Raw genomic sequence first — 18282 nt, forward strand, 5'->3', positions numbered from 1 at the left:
GAAGCCAGTTATTAAAGATGAAATGACGTCTCCATTGATACTTAATGCACAAATCTAATTCCTTAAAACTCTAAGGAAAGTTGACATTGAGCTAGCAGCAATTAAAGTTATCCAACTCATGGTTTAATCCTTCCTTACCACAACTTGTTGGGTAATTTGCACACTCGTAATGGTGTATTAAATTCGCCTTTAGTTTGACAAGAAATTATGACCATTCTTTTACGTATGAAGGTGTTCAATTTGGAAGCACAAACTTCAGATAGCTTCTTAACCTGCTCACAAATGGTGATGTTGGATATGTGAGGTCAAATTTCATTGTGAAGCCAGTGCAAAGATTGGAAGCAACATCAGATCTTGTTTGTGCTGCAGCTAGTGCAATGGTTAACTGATGAGCAGTTTTATGGACTTGACAGTGCTGTTTCGGGGCTAGGAATGCTTTCTGAAAGAATTATCGAATGTCTGAGGAACTTAAATTGTTTTAACAATCAAGGGCAGCTGAATTGTCAGTGAAGAGTCATCGCAGATTGGAGGGCAGTGTCGAAGTCAAAAGGAAGATTGGGACTAGGGGTAGCTGAAATTGTACTAAAATTGATGATAAAATTGTAGAAGACACTAGCTGTACCTCACCAGGAGTATTCTGTACTATTCTGGTTGTCACATCTTAGGAAGGATGTGAACGCCTTAGTGCAAAAGATGTTTCTGAGAATGGTTCCAGGGAAGAAAATCCTTAGTCACGGAGAAATTGGGATTTTTTTTTTGTTAGAAAGGCAAGGATAAGAGGAGATTTGATCGAAGTTTTCAAAATCATGAGGAAGTTTGACAGAGTAGATAGAGAGAGCTGTTCCCCTTAAAAGGATCAAGAATGAGAGGTCCCTAAAGGTAATTTGCAAAAGGAAGCAAATGCAATGAGAGAAACTATTGTTTAAAACCACAAATAGTTAAGGCCTAGAACGCGTCTGGAAGTGGGTGTTCAATTGAGGCATTTGAGAAGAGTAATAGAAGATCACTTAAAGAGAAACAATATTCAGGATTGTGGGGAGAAAAGGTAGGAGACTGGCACAAAGTTATGATGCTCATTCAGAAATCTTGTGCAGGCATGATGGTCACATGGCCTTCTCTTAGCCTATAACAATCCTGTGATACTGTGAAGTACTTCATTTTTCTTTCAAAAAGCTATGTTTAGAGTTAATTTTCTGAGGCAGCTAGTGCTTGCTGCGTCATGGGTTACACTCACTGTGGATATTGGTAATGAACATAAGGTTGATTTTTAATTCGAGTGGAGGATGCCTCTCCCTGGTCCTTTCCCAATATGATGGGCAGTACACATCTGGCAGTGCCTGCCATTTTGTTTTAAACCCCAAAATCAACAGCAAAAACAGGTTGTAAAGCACAAGAGAGAATCAGGAAGGATCTCTGTCCTGCCTGGGTTGTAGGAGAAGTCTAGAACTAAGGAAAACATTGTCGTAATTAAATATTCATAGGAGCTTAACAGAAACATTACAAAACAAAACATGACCACGAAAGTAAAACGAGAGTTCTGTAAAAAGGGATAATCAAAATTCTTAACTGAGGTGTTAGACTTCTGGAGCAATAAAATATTTCTGCTGTTTGGCAGATTTCCAACATTGGCATTTCAGAAATCTACCATTTTAAACATGCATTCCTATGTTTGGGTTGTTAGAAAGCTTTTAAAAAAAGAGTTGCAGCTCTTTTGTCAGTCATTTTCAGACCTCAGCTGTAATTGGGGGAACAGTCAGTTCGGGAGTAATAGAGCTGCTCCTCCAATCTCTGATTCTGTTCCTGGTACTGGTAGCATTGGCTCCTCCAGTTACAGGTTCCCTGCCACCTGCTCTTACTGCTCTACCAGAGAGACAATCTGTTCCTGAGTGGGTAGGAGGAGGAAAGAGAGGGAAACTGATTGCATGAGCTGGAGCAGTTTATCTGGCTTGTTCTGCTGCCAGCATCCAGGAGATTACCACCAATGAATCGAGCTTTTCTGTTCCAGTAAACTTTTAAAAAGTGAAATTTTGTCCGTTGGTTCCTTTAATAAGTATGGTTTGGGGATTCCTTTCTTTTTAGATTATTGGTCTATATGGGCATTGTTAAAGTAGGTTTTCAGTGGTACCTTCAAAAAGAAAAGTGAGAGAGAGAGAGAGAGAGAGAGAGAGAGATTGAGATCTGCTGGCATCAGAAGATGTTGTCACCAATATTAGAGTAGTAGAGATGCACTGGGTACCAAAAATAGCGAAGGGTTCTGGGACTGGGGAGGATGACCGAGATGGGGAGGAAGAAGCCATGGAGGCAACAATTCCACAAGAGTTCCACGAGTATGTTGTTGAATTCCATTATGCTTTAGTGAATTGGATTTCTAGTGCAAAACATTGAGGAAACCTCTTGGTTAATGAAACTTCTAATTCAGCACATTTCTCAGACAATATTGCTAATCAAGAACTTTTGAAATATTGCAGAACCGAACAGATGTTCAATGCCAGCATAGGTGGCAAAAAGTTTTGAATCCAGAGCTAATAAAAGGACCATGGACCAAGGAGGAAGATCAAAAGGTAAGATAATAACCCAAAACGTTTTTACAAAATGCTGTTAGTAATAATAAACTTTTTAAAAAAAACAAAATATTAAAATCTGATTCTTTATTATAAACATGTTTATATCTTTTCTATTGAATTGAATGGAAACCAAGCACACAAAATTGAAATAGAGTTGTACAGCACAGAAATAGACCCTTTTGTCCAACTCATCCATGCTGACTAGATATCCTAAATTAATCTAGTCCCACTTGCTAGCATTTGGCTCAAATCCCTCTAAACCCTTCCTATTACTGTACCCATCCAGATGCCTTTTAAATGTTGTAATTGCACCAGCCTCCACCACTTCCTTTGACAGCTCATTCCACACACCACCGCTCCTTGTGCGAAAACGTTGCTCCATAGCTCCCTTTTAAATCTTTCCCTCTCACCTTAAACCTATACCCTTGAGTTCTGGGCTCCCCTACCCTGGGAAAAGATTCTTGTAAGAAAAAGAACCCTATCCATGATTTTATAAACCTCTATAAGGTCACCCCTCAGCCTACGATGCTCCAGGGAAAATAGCCCCAACCTATTCAGCCTGAGGGATTACTTTATAGAGATTTAGAAAATCATAGAGGATGTGGATAGGGTGAATAGCCAATGTCTTTTTCCCCAGGGAGGCAGAGTCCAAAACTAGAGGGCCTAGCTTTACAGTGAAAGGGGAAAGAACTAAAAAGGACCTGAGGAGTAACTGTTTCATGCAGTCATGCAGCTTATACTCAATGGTCTGACCACTGAAGGCAAGTGTGCCTAACGCAACCTTTCCCACCCTGTCTACCTGCGACTCTACTTTCCAGGAGCTATGCACCTGCTCCCTAAGGTCTCTTTGTTCAGCAACAGTCACCATGACCCTACCATTGAGTGTATAGGTCCTGTCCTCATTTGCCTTGTCAAAATGCAACACTTCACATTTATCTAAATTAAATTTCATCTCCCACTCGGCCCATCTAATCACAGTCCCGTTGTACTCTGAGATAACCACTTTTACCGTCCAATGCACCACCTACTTTGATGCAAACTTACTAACCACACCTCCTATATTCACATCCAAATCATTTATATAAATGACAAAAAGCAGTGGACAATTGATCTTGTGGCACACACTACTGGTCTTGGCTCTCCAGTATGAAAAGCTACTCTCTACCATCACACTCCGTATCTTACCTTCAAGCCAATTTTGTATCCAATTTGCTAGCTCTCCTCAATCCCATGTGATCTGACCTTGTCAACTTCTTTGCATAAGTCCATATAGATGACATCCACCACTCTGCCTGCATCAATCTTCTTTGTAACCTCTTAAAAAAAAACTCAGTTGGGTTAGTGAGACAAAATTTCCCATGTACAAAGCCATGTTGGCTGTCCCTAACCAGTCCTTGCCTTTCCAATTGCGTGTAAATCCTATCCCTTAGAATCCCCTCCAATAACCTACCCAGCACTAATGTAAGATTCACCGATCTATAGTTCCCTGGATTTTCCTTACAACCGTTCATAAATAATTTCATATTAGCCAACCTCTAGCTTCCGGCACCTCACCCCTAGCCGTCACTGATACAAATATCTCAGCGAGGGCCCCAGCAATCTCTTCCCTGGCTTCTCACAAGGTTCTCGAAAGTACCCGATCAGGTCTGGTGGTTTATCTACCTTTGTGTATTTTAAGACCTTCATCAGCTTCTATTCTGTATATGAACAATTTTCATATTTCCTCCATGTTCTGTAGCTTCCATGTCCTTCTCTGTAAATACTGATCAAAATGTTTATATAGAATCCATCTCCTGTAGCTCCGCACATGGATGGCCACGTTGATCTTTAAGGGGACCTGTTCTCTCCCTAGTTACTCCTTTACCCTTAATGTACTTATAGAATCTCTTTGGATTCTCCTTCACTCTATTTGCCAAAGATATCTCGTATCCCATTTTTGCCCTTCTGATTTCCCTCTTAAGAATACTCATTCTGCCCTTTTGGTGTTCTAGACATTCACTCAATCCTAGCTATCTGCACTTGATGTATGCCTCCTCCTTTGTCTTGACCAGACCCTCAATTTCTCTAGTCATCTAGCATTCTTCATGCATTCCTTTACACTAATACGAACATACTGTCTCTGAACTCTCGTTATTACATTGTAAGAAGCTGAGAATTGTAGAGTCCCTACAGTGTGGAAGCATTCGGCCTATCGAGTCCACACTGACCCTCCGAAGAGCATCTCCCACACCTTATCCCTGTAATCCTGCATTTCCCATGACCAATTCTCCTAGCCTGCGCATCCCCTGGACACTATGGGCAATTTAGCATGGCTAATCCACTTGGCCTGCACATCTGTGGACTGTGGGAGAAAACCAGAGTACCTGGAGGAAACTCACACAGACATGCAGAGAACGTGCAAGCTACACACAGACAGACACTGACACACAAACCCAGGGTTCCTGGCATGTGAGGCAGCACTGAGCTCACCACTGAGCCAACGTGCTGCCCAAATGGTGGATGATTAATAAAAAAAAGTATAACAGCTTGCACAACCAATTTCAAAACATCAACAACTGCTGAAATCTAAACTTAACCCTGATGTCACCCATCCATGCTGCTTCTATTATTCTAACTTTTTAAAATCTGAACCCCAGGCCCTCTCAAACTGTTTAGTTTAATTTATTGGTTTTGTAGAGTCAGCTCACCATCTCTGTCTTAAACCTATGTCAAAAAAAGGTCAAAATACACCTCTTAAAATCATAGTATCATCATACATTACTGTGTAGTGAAAGCAGAAAATTTTGAAAATACTCAACAGATCAGGCAGCGCCTGTGAAGACAGAGAGTTCACATTTTGAGTTGGCGACCAATCATTAGGTTGACCTCCAATTTGTTTTGCACAAGTACTAGGATTTTTGCAAGGACTAATTGGCTTTTTTTAAACATTTAGTGAATGACATAAGGAATCAGATACTTGTGAAGTGTTAAAAGTTTTGAATTGATTTTCTCTGCCATCTCACATAGGTAATTGAGTTAGTTCAGAAATATGGTCCAAAGCGATGGTCTCTAATTGCCAAATACCTGAAAGGCAGGATTGGTAAACAATGCCGGGAAAGATGGCACAATCATTTAAATCCCGAAGTTAAAAAATCATCTTGGACAGAAGAGGAAGACAAGATCATTTATGAAGCACATAAGCGTTTGGGAAATCGCTGGGCTGAGATTGCAAAGTTACTTCCTGGAAGGTATGTTTAATCTACATTTTACAATTTTTAAATTCCTTATTTTGGCAGAATTTAATGAAATTATTTTTCTTTTTACATTGGTGATGTAAATGAGCTGAAGAATGCAATATTTTTGACTGGAATCAAATACTTATAGAATATTTTTGACCAGGTCAGCTACTCTCTCTCTCTCTCTCTCTCTCTCTGGTTTACTGTTGAAGCTCTTATTGTTTGTTTTTATTTCTTGCCAATTTACTTTTATTATCAATTTAATTCTAGCTTTATAGGCTTTTTAGTCACCTGCTGCTGGATCCTAAAATATTCCCAATCCTCTGGCCTACCATGCGTTTTTGCTACTTCTTACATTAGTTTTGGTTCGGATACTTTTCTTGACCACCTTTTATTAACCACAGGTGGTTCATCCTTTTTTTTTTGACTGGAATAAATTTTTAATGAGCTTTATGAAATATCTGCTCAATTGTCTGCCATTGGTCAGCCACTGACTTTCCCCTTAGTTATTCTTTTAGCCTGTTTTGGACAACTCTTCCTTCATACCTCTGTAATGGCCTCTATTTTAGTTGAGAACATTGGTTTGAGATTAGAGTTAATCTTCCTCAAACTGCTTTTGAAATTGTGTGATGTTGTGAACGCTATTGTCTGGAGAATCCTTAACTATAAGATCTCTTAATAGTTCTACCACATTATATCTCATTATACATTAGTGGATCTAAAATATCCTGTTCCTGGTTAGCTTCTGCAATATATTCTCTAAGAAGCAATCCCTGAGACTAGAAATTTGACTTTGACGCCACCCTTACACATATGAATTGTCCAGTCAATATGCAGATAAAAATCACCTATGACCATTGTTATGCTCTTCTTACATTATTTGCTGACTTATACTTTATCCTACAGTGTGGCAACTCTTTGGGAGTCTGTACATGATTCTCACCCATCAGTCTTTCCCTTGGAATTCCTGATTCCACATTATGATCTATTGTGCCTGTATCATTATTCACCAGAGCACTCATGGACATCTTTTATTAACAAAGTCACCCACCTCCTTTTTCTTTTTACCTATTCTTCTGGGATATCAAATACCTTTTTGAATATTAAGTTACCAGCCTTGGTGACCGCGTCCCTGTATTAGTCATCAAGTCATATTCATTTATTTCATTTGGTTCTGTCAAGTCATGTATCTTGCTACAAATTCTATGTGCATTCAGGTCAAGGGCCTTAAGCTTTGAATTTTTTATAACCATTATTACTACCTCTAGCCCAAATGTCTGCTGCAATCTTCTGCATATATTTTCTACCCCTTCAATTACACTTTGATTATTGCTTCTGTCTTTACTACCTCTGCTCTCTGTTTATTTTTGAATTATTTTTAAACATCCTTCAATTGAAACCTTCTGTCTCACCTTCCCCACCCATGGAACAGGAGTAGGCCATTCAGCCCTTCGAGCCAACTCCACAATTCAATAAAAATCATATTGAATGGGGACTGGCTGATCATCCAACTGAGTCCGCCGTTTCTCCTTTCTCCCCATGCTATCTAATTGCTTTAGCCCTAACAGCTATATCTAACTTTCTCTTGAAAACATTTATTGTGTTGGCCTCAACTGCTTTCTATGGCAGGGAATTCCACATGTGTCCCATCTCATCCCTTCCTTTCCTCAACTAACTAAATTCTACCATTTGTTTGCAATCTCACCTGCTGGCCAAGTTATTTAAGAGATTGCAGTATGTTTAAATGAGACCCTTCTGATTACATCATCATGGCCTTTTCTTAGAATCATAACATTTTTACAGCACAGTCAGAAGCCCTTCACCCATCGTATCCGTGGCTGTTGTTCACTGAGTTTTCCGTATGCTGCCGTGCTTGTCCCTGCCTTCTAAAAATGCTAGTGGCCTAAAGCATGAGTATCATTTCAACAAATGACTGCTAGTTAATAGCTTGTGCAGAATATCTGCAATAAAGTGATTCATCATGCAAATCAACCTTCAATCCACTGACTCCATCTACTCTTCTCGTTGCCTTGAGAAGGCAGCCAACATAATCAGACACCCCTACCCTCACCCTAGTTAAACTCTCATCTGCCCTCTTCTGTCAGGCAGAAGATACAGAAGTTAAACACACATATGAACAGATTGAAGAACATCTTCCTTTCTATTATTAGACTTCTGAATGGAGTTCTCAAACTTTAAATTTAATGTTGATCTTGTTCTTTGTGCACTCTCTCTATAGCCGTAACATTGTATTCCTCATTCTGTTCTGTTACCCTTATGCACTTTGTATGGTATGATCTGCATGCAAAACAAAACTTTTCACTATACTTGGGTACCTGTGACAACAATAAATCACAAACACCTTATGAACTATCATTTTAAAAGTATTTAGGATTAATGCTCAAAAATCATTCCCAAGAAGATCTTTATATTTTAAAGTTTTTTTGTCCCCCCACATTGAATATTTTGTTCAGTATCACAAGTTCAGCTTTGTATTGTGTAGGACAGATAATTCAATCAAGAACCATTGGAATTCCACAATGCGAAGGAAAGTTGAGCAGGAAGGATACCTGCAGGAGGCACCCAAATGTGACTTGCTTCCAAGCATCCAGCAACAGAAAGTAGCATCTCGGACACCTCTGAACACAGTGCAGTTCCAGAACCAGTTTTTCATTCCTGTGTCTACACAAGTAATTTTTTTTTTATAAACTTGAGCAATAAATCTATTCAAATTAAATGGTATTATTTAATGCTGGCTTTAATTTTGATTCTTGAATAGACTTGAAATTGAGATATATTGTCTTTGTTAAGGCCCTTAGACACCAGTACTTAGGTACAGAAGAATCTTGCACAGAAAATACCACAACAGGTTTTACTCAAGTAAGAAACTGACTTTTTTCTTTCATGTGATCTAAATGAGGTTCAAGAATACATACTTTTGGAGCTGTCTGGTACTTAGTTTGTGTACTTCTGTCGGTATTCAGGCATTGTCAAAACATATTCTATGATTTAACCTTAGACATTTTAAAAAAATATATTTCTGTTCTGTTTGTCATGTAACAATGCATTGTGCTTTATCTATTCAAATTGTATCCTGTTCTGTATTGGTTATCCATGATAACTCATGCTATGTTTATGAATTCAGAAATGTATTTTCAAAGCTCACTTTTTCTACTTTCATATAAGCAACTTACTGAGGATACTAGAGATCTGAAATAAGAACAAAACGTGCTGGAAAAACTCAGCATCTGCTTTAATTACACTTCCATCAACCTGGAACATTTTGCGATTTCTGGTTTCTTTTAATGATCAAAATAATTTGCATCTGCACAATGTTGCTGTTGCTGTTGCTGTTTTGTTGAGCGGGGCACTGAGGCTGTCCAATAATTGAAATAAATGTCCACAGTAAAAAATATTTTATTGCCATTTGATTGGTTAATCATGTTAAAAAATTGTGTTCATGTATGATACCAGAATTTAACAGGTGTGTTATCATTGATAACCTTGCAATAGTTCATGCACTTGAATGAAAGAGTAAACCTCATATCTTCGTGTCTCTTTTCCTGTCACTCCTTGTTTTGTTCTTTTCCTTTTTTTGTTCTCCTGTTACATGTTCATTTCAGCAACCATATGTTGATGACGATCCTGATAAAGAACAAAGAATAAGGGAACTTGAACTCCTCCTAATGTCAGCCGAGAGTGAAGTCAGAAGAAAACGAGCAGGAGCTGTAAGGATTCTGTGCACTGACAACTTTTAGATTGCTTAGCTTTTTCATCTTAGACTTGCCATTCCATCTCTGCTTTTTTTTTATTTTAGCTTTTCATTGTGCTGCTATGATTCCACTAACATCTAGAGTCATATTTTAGAAATTAGCATACTTCGAAAAATAGCGTATTTATGCCATAATGCAGTTAGAAGCTTTTTGTTTTGATAAATATACATCCTTTAGGATTTATGATTCAGTGCAGGTTTCTTTAACTGAAGTGGCTTAATTTTTTAAAAATTATTTGAATTGAGTTTGAGAGTTCCTATTGACTTGTATTGCTTGAAAACAATATGTTTTTTAATTAAACAATGCTCAGTCCAATTTCTTGGTTATGCCGATGCTGAGAAAAATGCATGTTTGGAGGTTAAGGTAATTTGTTCTTGAGCTCTGGAAGTTAACTTTTTGATTTGAGAATGGAGGAAGGGTACCACAGCAGCATCTTTAAAATATAACTAAGCATCCATATTGAAATTTGATGTGATGAAACCTGAGACAGAGTACAATTTAAAAAAAATACAGAATCATAGAATAGACTCATTGACTCTCTACCATGTGGAAGCGGGCTACTTGGCCCATCTAGTCCATACCAACCCTCTGAAGAGCACTCACTGCCCATCCTATCCTTGCAACCCTGAATTTTCCGTGGCTAATCCACCTAACCTTAACGTCCTGGAAACAATTGGCAATTTAATGTGGCCAATTCCTCTAATCTGCACATCTTTGGACTGTGGGAAGAAACCGAAGCACCCAGAAGAAACTCACACGGACGCATGGAGAATGTGTAAATTCCACATAGGCAGTCGCCCGAGGCTGAAATCTAACCCGACTCCCTGGTGCTGTGAGGCAGCAGTGGAAACCACTGGGTCACTGTGCGGCTTCATACTGTGTACTAAATGTGAGTGTGAAGTGTTCAGGAAAGAAGGAAGAAGAAAATTATGTTATTGACTAAAGACCATCCTCATTTTGGAAAAGGTGGTTGTCCTTGAGTGCTCAGGGTCATAATCAATTTGATGAAAGTTAAGGAACACTTGAAGGCGCCATTACACTACTGCATGCGTCTTAACACCACCAATGAGTGGGAAAGGTATAGAGAAACCAGGGAAGTTAATGATAGCATCAGATTGGAAAAAAAAAAGGGAGAAGCTGAAGTGAAATTGGCCCCTGAGAAAATGAGGCTGGGGAAATAATAATGGGGCACCAGGAAATGGCAGAGGAATTGATTCAATACTTTGCATCAGTCTTCACAGCATCCCAAAATTGCTGAACATTCAAGTGACAAAAGGACAGGAAATAAATACGATAACAACTAATACTGGAGAAAAAGTGCAAGAGAAGCTAAAAGGACTAAAGACCAATAAGTTCCCTGAACCTGGTGGAATGCATCCTAAGATATTAAACAAAGAAGTTACAGAGGTAGAGGATACACTGGTAGTAATCTTCCAGGAATCCTTAGGGTGTGGAGAAGTTCCAGAGAATTGGAATACTGTCAGTGCCAAAGTAATATCTTTCACTAAAAAGAAATGTAGACAAAGAGAATGGGTAACTGTAGGCCAGTTAGGCCCACATCTGTTATTGGGGAAAATGTTAGAATCTATTCGAAAGGATTTAATAGCAGAACATTTAGAAATAAATAGTCTGATCAAGCGATGTCAACATGACAAATTTACTAAAGTTCTTGGAGGTAACAAGCTGGATAGTTGAGGGGGAAGTAGTGAGTGTAATATGTTTGGATTTTCAGAAGGTGTTTGATAAGGTAACACATATCAGGCTGCTTCATAAGATCGGTCCAAGGTGTTGTAGGTTGTGTTAGAAGGTTGGCTACGAATAAAAGACTGAGTTGGGATAAGGAGAGCATTTACAGCCTGGCAACCTATTATTAGTACTTTATCATAAGGATCATTTTCTTGGACCACAATTATTTGTAATATGTACTAATGACATGGATGAGGAAAGTAAATTTACTAAAACCAAGTTTAAGGATGACACAAAGATAGGTGGAAAGGCAAGTGGTAAAGATGACATAGTCTGCAGAGGGATATAGATAGGTTAAGTGCGTAGCCAAAACACTCGTCAGATGGAATGTAATGTGGTGAAGTATGACATTTGCATTTTGGCAGGAAGAATAGAGGAACTGAATATTATTTAAATGGAGAATGCCTGCAGAAAACTATTGAAGAGAGGGATTTGGGAGTCCATGAATCTGTCAAAGCTAGCATCCAAGTTCAGCCGGTCATAGGGAAGACAAATGGAATGTTGGCATTTATTCTGAAGGGAATGGAATACAAAAGCAGGGAGGTTTTGATAAAGCCATACAAAGCGCTAGTAGAACCACAGCTGGAATGCTGTGAATAGTTTTGGAATACTGTGAACAATCGTCTAAGGAAAGACATATATTTGCTTTGGAGGCAGTCCAGAAAAGGTTCACTAGGTTGATACCAGGGAGTATCTTATGAAGAGAGGTTGAGTAGATTGGGCCTTTATTTGGAATATAGAAGAATGAGAGGGTATCTAATTGAAGCATACAGCGTTCTTTGAAAACTTCACAGAGTAGATGTGGAAAGGTTGTTTCCCCTTGTGGGTCGGTCAAGGACCAGAGGGCATAACCTCAGACTAAGGAATCGCACATTTAAGAGACTGATGAGGAATTTCTTATAAGTATTGTGAATCTGTGGAATTCTTTATCATAGAGGGCTTTTGAGGCTGTGTTTTTGAGTATATTCAAGGTTGAGCTAGACAAATTTTTAATTAGTAAGAGAATGAAAGTTTATGGGGAAAAGGCAGGAAAGTGGAGTTGAGGATTATCAGGTCAGCCATGATCTGATTGATTGACAATACAGACTCAATGGACTGAATGGCCTAATTCTGCTCGTATGTCTTATTGTTTAGGAACAAATTTGCAGGAAAGTTACAAAAATGTAATACCCAACATTAGAACTGCATAGTTATATTCAACTATTCTAATGTAGACTGGGATAGTACCAATGTAAAGGGCAGAAAGGGGAAAGACTTTCTAATGTGTTCAGGAGAATATTCTTAATTAGTATATTTCCAGCCTAATGAGTAAAGAAACGTTGCCCATTCTGAATCTGGGGAAATGATTGGATCAAGTGAGAGTAAGCAAAGCATTTAGGAAACAGTAATCATAATTACATGGTTAGTTTAGCGATGAAAAAGTACAAGGAAAAATACTGAATTATTGGAGCTCCAATTTCTAGTAAGAACTGATCCGTCTCTCGTAAATTGAAATTGGAGATCGTTAGGCAGAGCTATGATGGAATTATGTGCTGCCTTTAAGAAGTTGACAGTGATGAAGTTGATGCAGTCAGGGAATGTCCCAACAAGGGGAAAATGTAGGAAACCAAAGCTCGAGCTCCGTGAATGCTAAAAGAGATGTTGAGCAAGATGGAGCTAAAAAATAGTGTATTCCACAGATGTTCAGTAAATAAGCCAAAGAGAACCAGGGGCTCAATGTCGGAAGTTCTGTTGGGATGTGAGAAAAGTGATGATGTCTTAATACTGACAACTAACATAAAAGGAAATGCATGTCTTATATAGATGTATAGAGATTAAAAGGGCAGTAATAGCAGGGCTGTGCTGTTTAGGAATAAATGATGGGAGCTATTGTGGAATCATCTTTCATTACCAAGGAGCAAGATGTTGCCAAAATCAAAATGAGGTGGTAGTTTGTTGAGATTACTGAATGGGCTAAAATGTGGTAGAGATGATGTGATAGAGTTAGGCTATATTTATAGATTTAAAGTTACCAAAAGAAGGATAGTGGCAGTGTGGTAGTGATGTTAGCTATGATACAAGAAAATGGGTAATAGTGAATGATTTGTTTTTCCAACTGGAGGAAGGTAGGCAATGGGTTCCTCAGGATTCTATACTCGGAAAACTGCTTTTCTTGAACTGTATTATTGACTTGATGGGGCAGGCACAATTTTAATAGATGCAAATATTGTGAACTATGACGAGGATAGTGTTGGATCACCAGAAGACAGAAATTCATTGTGACAGGCAGCAATTTGCTGCCTCTGCAAGCAATGCCCACAGCCTATCCAAGAATTTATTTTAAAACAACTGAAAGAATGACATATGTGGCATTTTTAGTGGAGGCTGAAGACAAAAAAATTGGAGGAAATTTCAGCTCATCCAGTACTGGATGCTGGAGAAGCAATGGAGTTGGTGAGATAGAGCAGAATGTCAAACATGTGAAAATTTGGGTTTTGATAATGTTGATGAGGGGCAGCATTTGGTGGGAAATAGAAGGGATCAATGATGGAATCTTGGGGGACCAAGATTCAAACTTGGGAAATTGGAACCTTCATTCATTGTGCCTAAATATTAGAATAGTAGTCAAGCCATATTGTACAATTAAAATCTCAATTGAGAGTGCAGGACAAACAAACCATTGCAGATGATACTCTGACTACTGTTGTTAGAACCAGGTATGTGCAGTCCCATCTTGCTGGATGATGGTAGAGAAGTCAGTGGTGGAGTATGGTGTGGTCAGTCATATTAAAGACTACAGCCAAGTGCAGGAGGAGGAGGGAGGCAAATTAACCTTTGTCATAGTTACATGCTGTTTGCTAGTAGTGATGATGATTACTTAAACAAATTGTATGTTCTAAATTCTGAAGTAAGTAATTCAAAGGGGAAAAATGACAGATTTACGATTTGGACATCATATCAATATGTTCACATTATGTAATTGGATGTACAGGTCTTCACGTAAGATTGAACTTGCTGTAATTACAGATGCTTTTTAGAAACTGATTGTCTTTTGATAATCAGCTAAGTGGCCACTTAAAAGTGCCTGCTTTCAGATGTTATAATTTGAATGTAAAACTGAAAAACAGCGTATGCCAAGTGTTGCATCTTTCACACATTTGTGGAAATGCAGATGACTCTTCAAAGATTACACTTGGCAACTGCACCCTTGGCAAGGCTGGGGGGTTGATGTTATATGAATCAATGAGGAATGCTCATGAAGGACTCTGACACTCTATACTACAAAAAGAATAAGACAAAATATTATACAATGCTTGTTAGTATTTATTGGCAATTTTATCCTATATATTTGATAGCTGCTTTTGGAGATTTGTTAGATGTGCTTAAAAGATCATTTTGGTTTATCCTGAAATGAATGTGTAGAGTTTGTTTATTTATTAGTTTTCAATTCAAACTTGGGAAATTGGAACCAATCATTGTGCCTGAATATTAGAATTGTCGTCAAGCTATATTACACAGTTAAAATCTCAGTTAAGAAATTTTTCGTCTTTAATTTAAGAAAAAATTGTTATGAAAGGAGAGGTTCATGTGGCTTTAAAAATTATTTCAGTGTATGTTTAATATTTCTACAGGTCTGTCTGAAATTGTGACCAGCGAAACATTAGAACATTTCAAATGTCATGGAGGCAGCTGTTAAGGACTTAAAATAGTTTATGTTCAACTGTATCACATTCAAATTATATTTATTGAAATTCAGCTTTATGGTTTCAGTGGTCATTCTAACTAAATATTTGTGAGCAAAACCGTGCTTTGTAATGAAATAGAAGTGTTTAGGATTTGCATTAATTCTATCAACAGTGTGTCATTAATCTGTCAGATTTTGATGGCTGTTTTTAACTCTATTGAATATGGAGTATTTTGGCGTGATGAAATCTATTTTGGTGACTTGGCCATAATACATCAATAACTGTTTCTACAAAATCTAAGAGCAATTTGGTTTAAATAGGGTTCTGAACTTCAGTGTGTTTACTTTAGAGTAAACTGCTTTTTGTTTAATTGTTTTTAGTCACAAGAAACTGCTGATTTCACCTGCTGGTCAAGAAGTCTTTTTGGTGATGAAAGTTTATCTAGTACGTTGAGTAGCCTGGAGGATAAAGCAAGTGAAATCTGTACGAAGGAGCAGCTCCAGGAGACTAGCACACCTGTACAACAGGCATCCCTGAACCGTTTTCTTGTACAGGAGGAGAATTCAGTCCTCAATACACTGCATTCAATTCCTGACTTTACTAAGACGTTTGAGCTAATTGAAGCGGTAAGTTTGTCACCTCTTATCATTACATGTACTAAAAAAAAATTCACTTTGGTATATAATTAATAATGGTACTTATCAATGGTTTGCCCATTTAAGTTTTAATTTACCATTTCCATATACATAATGCATAGATTGTTTAGCTTGTGTAGATTTTTTTTAGTTTCCATGTCTGCATTAAAATAGCACTATCTACTTAAATCTTTCTTCAAAATTTTCTTCATTTAGAGTTTTTTTTAATTGTATTTTATGTTTAGTTTTCATTGTTTTCTGTATTCTTGAGGTTGGGGTGTTTACTTGCTAATCTTCTTTTTATGGTATTTTATGAACAATCTTATAGCCTGAATTAGTTTAGTAGAAGCTTTAAAGTTACAGCCAGAGAAGTTATAGCCATTATTGTATTACTGCCAATATTGACAGCTTTGTGTGTTCCTATTATGTCAATGGCGATCTCTTCAGTAAAAGTGAGGTTTTCTAAAGTGACAAGGCATTTTGTGCTGGTTATTGTGTACAAGCAACAAGAGTGACCAGGTTATTGCATGAACTAGGCAAGGATTTGAATCCTAAGAATTTAGAAGTCAGTTCCTCGGATACCTGATGATGGGATGAAACCACAATTGTAGCCACGGAGAGGTGGCAGCAGCTGAGTGAAGAGATGTAGTGACAACCTGTTTCAAACCGATAGAAACTAAAGAAACTAGGGAAGGGAGGGGTGATGATTACTTGGCGATAAGTGAAGGCTCCTTCCAGTGCAGGAACAATGAGCTGTAAAGGAGAATTTGTCTTAACTCGGTTGTTGAGAGAGTTACATTTTCTGATGCATAGCTGCCAAAAATTCTGAAAAGCTGTAAGAATTCTGTTCATTCATATGTTGTACCATTTCTTACCATGATTTCTTTAAAACCACTTTACAAGAGGGAAAGAAGTCATTTTGTCATGAAATTACTCTGTCACCATCGATGGAATTCTTCTTGATTCCCCTAGATAACTGCAGTTTTACTGGTTCAACACAAATGACACTTGCCCATTTAAGTTGCTGCAGAATCTTCTTTTGCAGAAGTGCCAGATTTCTCATCTCGTGATTGGCCTACAAGAGGAAATTTTAATACTGCCAGCCTAGCTGATGCATGCAATTCAGTCGAACGAAATCAAAATAACTCCAAATATTGGAAATCTGAACCAAACTGAGAATGCTGGAGAAACCTAGTTGGCAAGAAGCCTCTACAGAAAGAATAAGAGTTAACATTTTGTGTCCCTTGAGTCTATTTTGGCTCTGAATAAGAGTTGGACTGGATTTAAAACATTAACTGTTTCTCATTCCACAAATGTTGCCAGACCTGCTGAGGTTTCTCCAGCATCCTGTGTGTTTGTTTCTGACAAATTCATTCACTCGGGCAACTGTTTCCCTTGCTCCCCTACCTCCTGCTGGTCTTACACCTGAAAAACTAAAATTACACTAATGTTAGAAAAGTATGAGGCAAACTGTGAAATAAAGATTGAACCATTTACAGTGTCCGATAAGCACTCATTTTAAAGTAGGTAAGCTGGCTATCACAGCAATAGATTCAAATAAAGGTGTAATCTTGTTGCCGTTCATATATATTAAACTCCAATGACTGACACTTCTTTTCGGAAATAAATTTTATACTTGCTTTATTGTACTTCTATTTTCCTTTTAAGAGTTTTATTGTTGTGATCAATTGTATATGCAACCTGAAGATTCTAAATTTGGATATACTGACTTTAACTTTATTTTATCACCAACAGACTTCCGTCTTCAGTACTAATGTAGAACTAAACAACTACTGTAACCATAACAATAGAATATGATGACATCAATCTACTTGTATTCAAACTGCATCAACCTTCTTTCTCTCCAGTTCACATCTACCAATAAAAGGACTTGGCTGATCCATAAAGTTGTAGGTTTTAGGAATGCTAACTAAATAAAGATTGTATATCCTGCACCATATTTGATCATCATAGTGCTGATGTCTACACTTGAATTATAATGATTTCTTTTATTGTAAATTTTGCTAGTAACAAGTTCGTTTTCCCTTTCTTTCAGGATTCTGTAGTGTGGAATGAGTTAACAAACTTTGACTTCTCTGAAGCAAATGAAAAGACACCTGCTAAGCAGACTCCAGCTAAATTTGAACGTTTACAGCACAGAAGTGGAATAGGTTATCGCTTTGATGGCCATGCCATTTCAGATCTGAGCAGAAGTACCTGCAGTAACAGCAGTGGGCAGGGTGAACTCATTCCGATAACATCCCCTATCGTTGCTAAATTCAGTACACCACCAACCATACTGAGGAGGAAAAGGAGACTTCGGCTTGGCCCATCTCCGTCCAGTGACTGTAACAGTGTTTCTTTCATGGACAATAGCACAACAAGCCCAAAAAGTACTCCAGTAAAAACACTGCCCTTTTCTCCTTCTCAGGTAAAAATCTCAGAACTATTTTACTAAGCAGAAATTATCTTAATATGAGAAGTAGGAATAGAAGTAAGCCATTTGACTTGCCAAGTCTCCTCTATCTTTCAGTACGCTCATGGCTAATTTGCTAATCACCAACTCCGCTTGTCTTTTCTCCATAACCATTGGTTCCTTCACTGTATTAAAAATCTGTCTAGCTCAGCCTTGGGTAAACCTAACCGCCCAGCTTCTTAAGCTTTCTGCGGTAAAGAATTCTACA

The 18282-nt window shown here is 38.0% G+C and overlaps 1 protein-coding gene across 5 annotated transcripts in view; it reads left to right on the forward strand.

The window, feature by feature from the left end:
• The window catches only part of mybl1 (v-myb avian myeloblastosis viral oncogene homolog-like 1), a 62758-nt gene that overhangs the window by 19997 nt on the left and 24479 nt on the right, over nucleotides 1–18282 (forward strand). For 4 of the 5 annotated variants that reach the window (XR_006311529.1, XM_043689265.1, XM_043689269.1 and 1 more), the window contains 7 exons: nucleotides 2469–2561; nucleotides 5571–5791; nucleotides 8283–8469; nucleotides 8591–8659; nucleotides 9403–9507; nucleotides 15344–15589; nucleotides 17655–18029. Coding sequence is in view for 4 of the 5 variants with exons in the window: in XM_043689265.1 (XP_043545200.1) it covers nucleotides 2469–2561; nucleotides 5571–5791; nucleotides 8283–8469; nucleotides 8591–8659; nucleotides 9403–9507; nucleotides 15344–15589; nucleotides 17655–18029 (1296 nt within the window). In the remaining variant the exon portion in view is untranslated. The remainder of the gene's footprint in view (nucleotides 1–2468; nucleotides 2562–5570; nucleotides 5792–8282; nucleotides 8470–8590; nucleotides 8660–9402; nucleotides 9508–15343; nucleotides 15590–17654; nucleotides 18030–18282) is intronic. The other variant, XM_043689266.1, reaches the window with a different exon arrangement.

This window comes from Chiloscyllium plagiosum, chromosome 4 (assembly GCF_004010195.1).
Source record: "Chiloscyllium plagiosum isolate BGI_BamShark_2017 chromosome 4, ASM401019v2, whole genome shotgun sequence".
Taxonomy (NCBI): Eukaryota; Metazoa; Chordata; class Chondrichthyes; order Orectolobiformes; family Hemiscylliidae; genus Chiloscyllium; species Chiloscyllium plagiosum.